General features: G+C 46.7%; 1 protein-coding gene across 2 annotated transcripts in view; it reads left to right on the forward strand.

The window, feature by feature from the left end:
• The window catches only part of LOC137310523 (disintegrin and metalloproteinase domain-containing protein 33-like), a 382320-nt gene that overhangs the window by 125393 nt on the left and 244246 nt on the right, over positions 1–12681 (forward strand). For both annotated transcript variants that reach the window (XM_067978293.1, XM_067978294.1), the window contains exon 9: positions 417–583. In XM_067978293.1, coding sequence (XP_067834394.1) covers positions 417–583 — 167 coding nt within the window. The remainder of the gene's footprint in view (positions 1–416; positions 584–12681) is intronic.

Below are 12681 nucleotides of genomic sequence, written 5' to 3' on the forward strand. Positions count from 1 at the left end.
CTCAGTGCCATGTTCCAGTGCTGTTCTATACCCAGTGCCATGTCCCAGTGCTGTTCAATATCCAGTGCCATGTCCCAGTGCTGTTCTATACCCAGTGCCATGTCCCAGTGCTGTTCTATACCCATTGTCATGTTCCAGTGCTGTTCTATACCCAGTGCCATGTCCCAGTGCTGTTCAATATCCAGTGCCATGTCCCAGTGCTGTTCTATACCCAGTGCCGTGTTCCAGTGCTGTTCTATACCCAGTGCCATGTTCCAGTGCTGTTCTATACCCAGTGCCATGTTCCAGTGCTGTTCTATACCCAGTGCCATGTTCCAGTGCTGTTCTATACCCAGTGTCACACTGCAGGTCAGATGGCCCCTCAGTCTGATGTACATTGGTTTGTTTCTTAGTGTCTTTGCTTTCTTCCTCAACAGTTTTACAGAACGATGAACATTCGAATTGCACTGATTGGCCTGGAGGTCTGGACAGAGTCAGACCAGATCACAATGAGTGAGGATCCCAACACTGCTCTGTGGGCCTTCCTCAAATGGAGGCAGAAGCTGTGGCTCCATGTGAAGCATGATAACACACAGCTGATCACGTGAGTGTGGCTTCCTCGTGTGTACCACGGATAGCAGGGTATATCCAGGTGTGTACCACGGATAGCAGGGTATATCCAGGTGTGTACCACGGATAGCAGGGTATATCCAGGTGTGTACCACGGATAGCAGGGTATATCCAGGTGTGTACCACGGATAGCAGGGTATATCCAGGTGTGTACCACGGATAGCAGGGTATATCCAGGTGTGTACCACGGATAGCAGGGTATATCCAGGTGTGTACCACGGATAGCAGGGTATATCCAGGTGTGTACCACGGATAGCAGGGTATGTCCAGGTGTGTACCACGGATAGCAGGGTATATCCAGGTGTGTACCACGGACAGCAGGGTATATCCAGGTGTGTACCACGGATAGCAGGGTATGTCCAGGTGTGTACCACGGATAGCAGGGTATATCCAGGTGTGTAGCACAGATAGCAGGTTATATCCAGGTGTGTACCACGGATAGCAGGTTATATGCAGGTGTGTACCACGAATAGTAGGTTATATGCAGGTGTGTACCACAGATAGCAGGGTATGTCCAGGTGTGTACTACAGAAAGCAGGGTATGTTTTGATGAGTCCAAGAGGTGAGCGCAGTGTAAAAGGAGAGACCGAGAGCGGGAGGAGAGTCCGAGAGGTGAGCACAGTATAAAAGGAGAGACCGAGAGCGGGAGGAGAGTCCGAGAGGTGAGCACAGTGTAAAAGGAGAGACCGAGAGGTGAACTCAGTGTAAATCTAAGGCAAGTCATGGCAGCACAGCTCGCACCCGTGATATGCTCCTCCTGCACTATGTGGGAAGTCATGGACACTACAGGTGTCCCTGGTGACCATGTGTGCAGGAAGTGTGTCCAGCTGCAGCTACTGGCTAACCGCATTTCGGAGCTGGAGCTGCGGGTGGATTCACTGTGGAGCATCCGCGATGCTGAGACTATCGTGGATAGCACGTTCAGTGAGGTGGTCACACCGCAGGTAAAGATTACACAGGCAGAAAGGAAATGGGTAAACGCCAGGCAGAGTAAAAGGACGAGGCAGGTAGAGCAGGAGTCCCCTGGGGCCGTCTCCCTCTCAAACAGATATACTGCTTTGGATACTGTTGGGGGAGATGGCTTATCAGGGGAAAGCAGCAAGAGCCAGGTTCGGGGCACCACGGGTGGCTCTGCTGCACAGGAGAAGGAAGAAGAGTGGCAGGGCTATAGTGATCGGGGATTCAATTGTAAGGGGAACAGATAGGCGTTTCTGCGGCCGCAAACGTGACTCCAGGATGGTATGTTGCCTCCCTGGTGCTCGGGTCAAGGATGTCACGGAGCGGCTGCAGGGCATTCTGGAGGGGGAGGGTGAACAGCCAGTAGTCGTGGTCCATATCGGTACCAACAACATAGGTTAAAAAAGGGATGAGGTCCTGCAAGGTGAATTTAAGGAGTTCGGAGATAAATTAAAAAGTAGGACTTCAAAGGTAGTGATCCCAGGATTACTCCCAGTGCCACGTGCTAGTGAGTATAGGAACAGGAGAATAGACAGGATGAATGCGTGGCTGCAGGGATGGTGTAGGAGGGAGGGATTTAGATTCCTGGGACATTGGGACCGGTTCTGGGGAAGGTGAGACCTGTACAAGCGGGACGGGTTACACCCGAGCAGGACTGGGACCAATGTCCTCGCGGGGGTGTTTGCTAGTGCTGTTGGGGAAGGTTTAAACTCGAGTGGCAGGGGGATGGGAACCTGAGCAGGGAGTCAGAGGAGGGGGAAACAAGGATAGAAACAAAAGACAGAAAGGGAAGAAGCAACAGTGGAAGGCAGAGAAAACAAGGACGAGAAACAAATAGGGCCATAGTGCAAAATAAAACTAAGATGACTAGCAATCTTAAAAAGACAAGTCTAAAGGCATTGTGTCTTAATGCGCGGAGCATTCGCAATAAGGTCGATGAATTAACAGCGCAGAGAGATATTAACGGTTATGATATAGTTGCGATTACGGAGACATGGCTGCAGGGTGACCAAGGATGGGAACTGAACATCCAGGGATATTCAATATTTAGGAAGGACAGGCAAAAAGGGAAAGGAGGTGGGGTAGCGTTGTTAGTAAAGGAGGAAATCAATGCAATAGTGAGGAAGGATATTGGCTCGGAAAATCACAATGTGGAATCTGTATGGGTGGAGCTAAGAAACACCAAGGGGCAGAAAACGTTGGTGGGGGTTGTCAAAAGGCCCCCAAACAGTCGTGGAGATGTAGGGGAGGGCATTAAACAGGAAATTAGAGATACATGCAAGAAGGGTACAACTATAATCAATGGGTGATTTTAATTTACATATAGATTGGTCAAACCAAATTAGCAATAATACTGTGGGGGAGGAATTCCTGGAGTATGTACATGATGGTTTTCTAGACCAATACATTGAGGAACCAATTAGAGAACAGGCGATCCTAGACTGGGTATTGTGCAATGAGAAAGGATTAATTAACAATCTTGTTGTGCAAGGTCCCTTAGGGAAGAGCGACCATAACATGATAGAATTCCTCATTAAGATGGAGAGTGAAGTAGTTGAATCTGAATCTAGGGTCCTGAATCTAAATAAAGGAAATTACGAAAGTATGAGGTGTGAGTTGGCTATGATAGATTGGGGAACTTTACTAAAAGGGATGACGGTGGATAGGCAATGGCTAATATTTAAAGAACGTGTGCAGGAATTACAACAATTATTCATTCCTGTCTGGTGCAAAAATAAAACAGGAAAGGTGGCTCAACCGTGGCTTACAAAAGAAATTAGGGATAGTATTAGATCCAAAGAGGAGACATATAAAATTACCAGAAAAAGCGGCAAACCTGAGGATTGGGAGCAGTTCAGAATTCAGCAAAGGAGGACAAAGAGATAGATTAAGAGGGGAAAAATAGAGTATGAGAGTAAACTGGCAGGGAACATAAAAACTGACTGTAAAAGCTTCTATAAATATGTCAAGAGAAAAGATTAGTGAAGGCAAATGTAGGTCCCTTACAGTCAGAAATGGGGGAAATTATAATGGGGAACAAAGAAATGGCAGAACAATTAAACACATACTTTGGTTCTGTCTTCACAAAGGAGGACACAAATAACCTGCCAGAAATGTTAGGGAACCAAGGGTCCAGTGAGAGGGAGGAACTGAAGGAAATCAGTATTCGTAAAAAAAATAGTGCCAGGGAAATTAATGGGGCTAAACATAAGAACATAAGAACATAAGAAATTGGAGCAGGAGTAGGCCAATCGGCCCCTCGAGCCTGCTCCGCCATTCAATAAGATCATGGCTGATCTGATCCCAACCACAAATCTAAAGAACACAAGAAGTCGGAGCAGGACCCGGCCACATAGCCCCTGGGCCCTCTCCGCCACCCACAGGGCATTGACCGATCCAAACTCAGCTTCATGTCCAATTTCCTGCCCGCTCCCCATAACCCCTAATTCCCTTTACTTCTAGGAAACTGTCTATTTCTGTTTTAAATTTATCTAATGATGTAGCTTCCACAGCTTCCTGGGGCAGCAAATTCCACAGACCGACCACCCTCTGAGTGAAGAAGTTTCTCCTCATCTCAGTTTTGAAAGAGCAGCCCCTTATTCTAAGATTATGCCCCCTAGTTCTAGTTTCACCCATCTTTGGGAACATCCTTACTGCATCCACCCGATCAAGACCCTTCACAATCTTATATGTTTCAATAAGATCGCCTCTCATTCTTCTGAACTCCAATGAGTAGAGTCCCAATCTACTCAACCTCTCCTCATATGTCCGCCCCCTCATCCCCGGGATTAACCGAGTGAACCTTCTTTGTACTGCCTCGAGAGCAAGTATGTCTTTTCTTAAGTATGGAGACCAAAACTGTATGCAGTATTCCAGGTGCGGTCTCACCAATACCTTATATAACTGCAGCAATACCTCCTTGTTTTTATATTCTATCCCCCTAGCAATAAAAGCCAACATTCCGTTGGCTTTCTTGATCACCTGCTGCACCTGCATACCAACTTTTTGATTTTCTTGCACTAGGACCCCCAGATCCCTTTGTACTGCAGTACTTTCCAGTCTCTCGCCATTAAGAAAATAACTTGCTCTCTGATTTTTCCTGCCAAAGTGCATAACCTCACATTTTCCAATATTATATTGCATCTGCCAAATCTCCGCCCACTCACCCAGCCTGTCTATATCCCCTTGCAGGTTTTTTATGTCCTCCTCACTCTCTACTTTCCCTCCCATCTTTGTATCATCTGCAAATTTTGATATGTTGCACTCGGTCCCCTCCTCCAAATCGTTAATATAGATTGTAAAGAGTTGGGGACCCAGCACCGACCCCTGTGGAACACCACTGGTTACTGGTTGCCAGTCCGAAAATGAACCATTTATCCCAACTCTCTGCTTCCTGTTCGATAACCAATCCTCCACCCATGCCAGAATATTACCCCCAATCCCGTGATTTTTTATCTTAAGTAATAATCTTTTATGTGGCACCTTGTCGAATGCCTTCTGGAAGTCTAAATACACTACGTCCACTGGTTCCCCTTTATCCACCCTATACGTTATATCCTCGAAGAACTCAAGCAAATTTGTCAGACATGACTTCCCCTTCATAAAGCCATGCTGACTTTGTCCTATTAAATTATGCTTATCTAAATGTTCCGTTACTGTCTCCTTAATAATAGACTCCAAAATTTTACCCACCACAGATGTTAAGCTAACTGGCCTATAATTTCCAGCCTTCTGCCTACTACCCTTTTTAAATAACGGTGTTACATTAGCAGTTTTCCAATCTGCCGGGACCTCTCCTGAGTCCAGGGAATTTTGGAAAACTATCACCAAAGCATCCACAATCCCTACTGCCACTTCCCTCAAGACCCTAGGATGAAAGCCATCAGGTCCAGGGGATTTATCCGCCTTGAGTCCCATTATTTTACTGAGTACCATCTCCTGAGTGATTTTAATCGTATTTAGTTCCTCCCCCCCGAGAGTCCCCTGTTTGTCCAGTGTTGGGATATTCTTAGTGTCCTCTACTGTAAAGACTGAAACAAAATATTTGTTCAGCATTTTTGCCATCTCCATGTTTCCCACCATTAATTTCCCGGTCTCATCCTCTAAGGGACCTATGTTTGCCTTAGCCACCCTTTTTCTTTTTATATAACTATAGAAACTCTTGCTATCTGTTTTTATATTTTTTGCTAATTTCTTTTCATAATCTAACTTCCCTTTCTTAATCAATCCTTTAGTTACTTTTTGCTGTCTTTTGAAGAATTCCCAATCTTCTATCCTCCCACTAAGTTTGGCTACCTTATATGTCCTTGTTTTTAGTCGGATACTATCCTTGATTTCTTTACTGAGCCACGGATGGCTGTCATTTCTTTTACACCCTTTTTTCCTCAGTGGAATATATTTATTTTGAAAGTTGTAAAATAACTCCCTAAATGAACACCACTGCTCATGTACCGTCTTACCCTTTAATCTATTTTCCCAGTCCACTTTAATCAATTCCGCTCTCATACCATCATAGTCTCCTTTATTCAAGCTCAGTACGCTTGTTTGAGAATCAACCTTCTCACCCTCTAATTGGATATGGAATTCAACCATGTTGTGGTCGCTCGTTCCAAGGGGATCCTTAACTAGGACATTATTAATTAATCCTGACTCATTACACAGGACCAGGTCCAAGGTTGCCTGCCCCCTTGTAGGATCAGTTACATACTGCTCAAGAAATCCATCCCTGATGCACTCAATGAACTCGTCCTCAAGGCTGCTCTGCCCAATTTGATTTGTCCAGTTAATATGATAATTAAAATCCCCCATAATTATGGCTGTTCCCTTATTACATGCCCCGACTATCTCCTGATTAATACTTCTTCCAGCAGAGTTGCAACTATTAGGAGGCCTATATACTACGCCCACTAATGTTTTTTTTCCCTTATTATTCCTTATCTCCACCCAAACTGTTTCATTATCTTGATGCTTTGTCCCAATATCATTTCTCTGTATTACAGTGATTCCTTCCTTTATTAACATAGCCACCCCACCTCCCCTTCCTTCCTGCCTGTCCTTCCTGATTGTTAAATACCCTGGCATATTTAATTCCCAGTCGTTGTCACCCTGCAGCCATGTTTCTGTAATGGCCACAAGACCATACCCATAACTCGTGCCGTTAACTCGTCCATTTTATTACGAATGCTACGTGCATTCAGATAAAGAACTTTCAAATCTGTTTTGTGACGCTTAGTTCCTGCTTTTTCCTTTTTTAACACTTTACCTATTACTCCATACCTTCTGTCCCTTCCTGTTACGCTTTCCTCTCTCTCCCTGCTCAGGTTCCCAACCCCCTGCCACTTTAGTTTAAACCCTCCCCAACAGCACTAGCAAACACTCCTCCTAGGACAGCGGTCCCGGCCCTGCCCAGGTGCAGACCGTCCGGTTTGTACTGGTCCCACCTCCCCCAGAACCGTTTCCAGTGTCCCAGGAATTTGAATCCCTCCCCCTTGCACCATTCCTCTAGCCACGTATTCATTTGAAATATCCTCCTATTTCTACTCTGACTAGCACGTGGCACTGGCAGCAATCCTGAGATTACTACCTTTGAGGTCCTATTTTTTAATTTACCTCCTAACTTCCTATATTCTGCTTTTAGGACCTCATCCCCTTTTTTACCTATATCGTTGGTGCCTATGTGCACCACGACAGCTGGCTGTTCGCCCTCCCCCTCCAAAATGTTCTGTAGCCGCTCCGAGACATCCTTGATCCTTGCACCAGGGAGGCAACACACCATCCTGGAGTCTCGGTTGCGGCCGCAGAAACGCCTGTCTATTCCCCTTACAATTGAGTCCCCTATCACTATAGCTCTGCCACTCTTTTTCCTCCCAGCCTGTGCAGCAGAGCTACCCGTGGTGCCAGGAAGTTGGCTGCTGCTGCCTTCCCCTGATAAGTCATCCCCCCCAACAGCATCCAAAGTGGCATATCTGTTTGAGGGGGATGGCCACAGGGGACCCCTGCACTACCTGCCTGCATCTCTTACTCTTCCTGGTGGTCACCCATTCACTTCCTGCCTGTATACCCTTTACCTGCGGTGTGACCAACTCGCTAAACGTGCTATCCACGAGTTTCTCTGCATCGCGAATGCTCCACAGTGAGTCCACCCGCAGCTCCAGCTCCGAGATACGATCGGTCAGTAGCTGCAGGTGGACACACTTCCCGCACACATGGTCGGCAGGGACACTGGTAGTGTCCATGACTTCCCACATCTTGCAGGAGGAGCATATCACGGGTGCGAGGTCTGCTGCCATGACTTGCCTTAGCTTAGTTACCCCTTTTAAATTACGTTGAAATTAGAAAATGTTAACTATACTAGGGACCTAGGTTCACTAAAAAAAAAAACACTATCTGCTATAAAACCTGCAGATCTTCCCTTTCTTATTACTTTACTTACAGTAAAATGGTAGAAATACTCACCTGAACCTACTCACCAATCAGCTGCCTCCCCTGTGCCGCGTCACTTTCTGACTGGTGACGTCACCCTGAACTCTGCCGCTGGTCTCAGAGTCTCGCTCTCAGAGTAAGCTCTGGTCTCGCTCTCTCCGCGCTGTTTATATCCCCGCTCTGGTCTCGCTCTCTCCCGCCGCTCACCGACTGAACTCTCACTCTCTCCGCGCTGTTTATATCCCCGCTCTGGTCTCGCTCTCTCCGCGCTGTTTATATCCCCGCTCTGGTCTCGCTCTCTCCCGCCGCTCACCGACTGAACTCTCGCTCTCTCCGCGCTGTTTATATCCCCGCTCTGGTCTCACTCTCTCCCCCCACTCACCGACTGAACTCTCGCTCTCTCCGCGCTGTTTATATCTCCGCTCTGGTCTCGCTCTCTCCCGCCGCTCACCGACTGAACTCTCGCTCTCTCCGCGCTGTTTTTATCCCCGCTCTGGTCTCACTCTTTACCGCCGCTCACCGACTGGACTCTCGCTCTCTCTGCGCTGTTTTTATCCCCGCTCTGGTCTCGCTCTCTCCCGCCGCTCACCGACTGGACTCTCGCTCTCTCTGCGCTGTTTTTATCCCCGCTCTGGTCTCGCTCTTTACCGCCGCTCACCGCTCTCAGGTCCACTACCGCTCTGCAGGAAAAGCAAGGCAAAGCAGCACCTCCTTCCCCCACTTTACCAAACTCCCACACGTACCGAACTCTCAGCACACTGTTGTCCTCAGGGCCTGATAATCTACATCCCAGAGTACTAAAGGAAGTGGCCCTGGAAATAGTGGATGCATTGGTGATCATCTTCCAAAATTCTATAGACTCTGGAACAGGTCCTACAGATTGGAGGGTGGCAAATGTAACCCCACTATTTAAAAAAGGAGGGAGAGAAAAAACAGGGAACTACAGATCGGTTAGCCTAACATCAGTAGTGGGGAAAATGCTCGAGTCTATTATAGAAGATGTGATAACAGAACACTTGGAGGTCATTAACGGGATTGGACAAAGTCAGCATGGGTTTATGAAAGGGAAATCATGCTTAACAAATCTACTGGAGTTTTTTGAGGCTGTAACTAGTAGAATAGATAGGGGAGAACCAGTGGATGTGGTGTACTTGGATTTTCAGAAGGCTTTTGATAAGGTCCCACACAAGAGGTTAGTGTGCAAAATTAAAGCACATGGGATTGGGGGGAATATACTGGCATGGATTGAGAATTGATTGACAGACAGGAAACAGAGAGTAGGAATAAACGGGTCTTTTTTGGGGTGGCAGGCAGTGACTCGTGGGGTACCGCAGGGATCAGTACTTGGGCCCCAGCTATTCACAATATATATCAATGATTTGGATGAGGGAACCAAATGTAACATTTCCAAGTTTGCAGACGACACAAAGCTGGGGTGGAATGTGAGCTGTGAGGATGCAAAGAGGCTCCAATGTGATTTAGACAAGTTGGGTGAGTGGGCAAGAACATGGCAGATGCAGTATAACGTGGATAAATGTGAGGTTATCCACTTTGGTTGTAAAAACAGAAAGGCAGATTATTATCTGAATGGTGATAGATTGGGAAAAGGGGAGGTGCAACGAGACCTGGGTGTCCTTGTACACCAGTCGCTGAAAGCGAGCATTCAGGTGCAGCAAGCAGTTGGGAAGGCGAATGGTATGTTGGCCTTCATTGCAAGAGGATTTGAGTACAGGAGCAGGGATGTTTTGCTGCAGTTGTACAGGGCCTTGGTGAGACCACATCTGGAGTATTGTGTGCAGTTTTGGTCTCCTTATCTGAGGAAGGATGTCCTTGTCATAGAGGGAGTGCAACGAAGGTTTACCAGACTGATTCCTGGGATGGCAGGACTGACGTATGAGGAGAGATTGGGTCGACTCGGCCTATATTCACTCGAGTTTCGAAGAATGAGAGGTGATCTCATCGAGAGATATAAAATTCTAACAGGACTAGACAGACTAGATGCAGGGAGGATGTTCCCGATGGCTGGGGAGTCCAGAACCAGGGGTCACAGTCTCAGGATACGGGGTATGCCATTTAGAACCGAGATGAGGAGAAATTTCTTCACTCAGAGGGTGGTGAACCTGTGGAATTCTCTACCACAGAAGGCAGTGGAGGCCAAGTCATTAGATGTATTCAAGAAGGAGATAGATATATTTCTTAATGCTAAAGGGATCAAGGGATATGGGGAAAAAGCGGGAACAGGGAACTGAGTTGGACGATCAGCCATGATCATTTTGAATGGTGGAGCAGGCCCGAAGGGCCGAATGGCCTACTCTTGCTCCTATTTTCTGTGTTTCTCTGTACCAGAGATAGCCGGGGATATCCAGGTGTGTACCACAGACAGGGCTTTAAACTAAAAAGGGTAAGGAGGGATCAGACGAGGGTAAATTTATAAATCTAAAGAGAAAAGCTAAGGCCATAGAGCAGGGAAGTGATTTGGGTAAAGATAAGCCGAGTGTGACAGGAAGGGACAGAGAGTTTAACGGAAATAGTGAATCAGTGAATAATGTCAAATCAGGAAAAAATAGTAAAAAGTTAAAATTAAAGACGTTTTATCTGAATGCAGGAAGCATTCGTAACAAGATCGGTAAATTAATGGCACAAATAGAGATAAATGGTTTGATCTAAAAGCCATTACAGAGACATGGTTGCAAAGTGACCAAGGTTGGGAACTAAATATTCCAGGGTACTTGATGTTTAGAAAAGACAGGCAGGATGGAAAGGGAGGGGGTGTAGCCCTGATAATAAAGGGTGAGATAAGGACAGGGTGAGAAAGGGTCTGGGCTCAGAAGATCAGGAAGTGGAATCAGTCTGAGTGGAAATTAGAAATAACAAGGGCAGAAAACACTGGTGGGAGCAGTTTATAGGCCCCCGAATAGTGGCAATACCATTGGACAGAGTATTAATCATGAAATAATAGGAGCTTGTAACAAAGATAATGCAATAATCATGGGGGACTTTAATATTCCAGACCCCCACCACCCAAAAGTATGGAAGTCATGATGAACCTTTATAAAACACTGGTTCGGCCACAACTGGAGTATTGTGTCCAGTTCTGGGCACCGCACTTCAGGAAAGATGTGAAGGCCTTAGAGAGGGTGCAGAAGAGATTTGCTAGAATGATTCCAGGGATGAGGGACTTTAGTTCCGTGGATAGACTGGAGAAGCTGGGATTGTTCTCCTTGGAACAGAGACAGTTGCGAGGAGATTTGATGGAGGTATTCAAAATCATGTAGGGTCCAGACAGAGTAGATAGAGAGAAACTGTTCCCATTGGTGGAAGGGTCAAGGACCAGAGGGCATAGATTTAAGGTGATTGGCAAAAGAACCAAAGGTGACATGAGGAAAAACTTTTTTACACAGCGAGTGGTTATGATCTGGAATGCACTGCCCGAGGGGGAGGTGGAGGCAGATTCAATCATGGCCTTCAAAAGGGAACTGGAAGGGGAAAAATTTGCAGGGTTACAGGGACAGGGCGGGGGAGTGGGACTAGCTGGATTGCTCTTGCATAGAGCCGGCACGGACTCGAGGGGCCGAATGGCCTCCTTCCATGATTCTGTGATTCTATATTAGTGACTTAGACGAAGGGACCGAGTGTAATGTATCCAAGTTTGCTGATGATACAAAGCTAGGTGGGAAAGTAAGCTGTGAGGAGGACACAAAGAGTCTGCAAAGGATATAGACAGGTTAAGTGAGTGGGCAAGAAGGTGGCAGATGGAGTATAATGTGGGGAAATGTGAGGTTATTCACTTTGGTAGGAAGAATAGAAAAACAGAATATTTTTTAAATGGTGAGAAACTATTAAATGTTGGTGTTCAGAGGGATTTGGATGTCCTTGCACAAGAAACAGAAAGTTATCATGCAGGTACAGCAAGTAATTAGGAAGGCAAATGGTACGTTGGCCTTTATTGCAAGGGGGTTGGAGTACAAGAGTAAGGAAGTCTTACTACAATTGTACAGGGCTTTGGTGAGACCTCACCTGGAGTACTGTGTACAGTTTTGGTCTCCTTATCGAAGGAAGGATATACTTGCCTTAGAGGCGGTGCAGCAAAGGTTCACTAGATTAATCCCTGGGATGAGAGGTTTGTCCTATGAGGAGAGATTGAGTAGAATGGGCCGATACTCTCTGGAGTTTAGAAGATTGAGAGGTGATCTCATTGAAACATATAAGATTCTGAGGGGGTTTGACAGGGTAGATGCTGAGAGGCTGTTACTCCTGTCTGGAGAGTCTAGAACCAGGGGGCAGTCTCAGGATAAGGGGTCGGCCGTTTAAGACTGAGATGAGGAATTATTTGTGAATTTTTGGAATTCTCTACCCCAGAGGGCTGTGGATGCTGAGTCATTGATTTTATTCAAGGCTGAGATCGATAGATTTTTGGACTCTGGGGGAATCAACGGATATGGGGATCGGGCGGGAAAGTGGAGTTGAGGTCGAAGATCAGCCATGATCTGATTGAATGGCGAAGCAGGCTCGAGGGGCCGAATGGCCTACTCCTGCTCCTATTTCTTATGTTCTTATAGCAGGGTATATCCAGGTGTGTACGACAGAAGGCAGAGTATATCCAGTTGTGCCCACTCGCTCTCTGCCCGCTCGCTCTCTGCCCGTTCCCTCTCTGCCACCTCCCTCTCCGCCCGCTCGCTCTCTGCCCACTCC

Source organism: Heptranchias perlo, unplaced genomic scaffold (assembly GCF_035084215.1).
Source record: "Heptranchias perlo isolate sHepPer1 unplaced genomic scaffold, sHepPer1.hap1 HAP1_SCAFFOLD_258, whole genome shotgun sequence".
Classification (NCBI taxonomy): Eukaryota; Metazoa; Chordata; class Chondrichthyes; order Hexanchiformes; family Hexanchidae; genus Heptranchias; species Heptranchias perlo.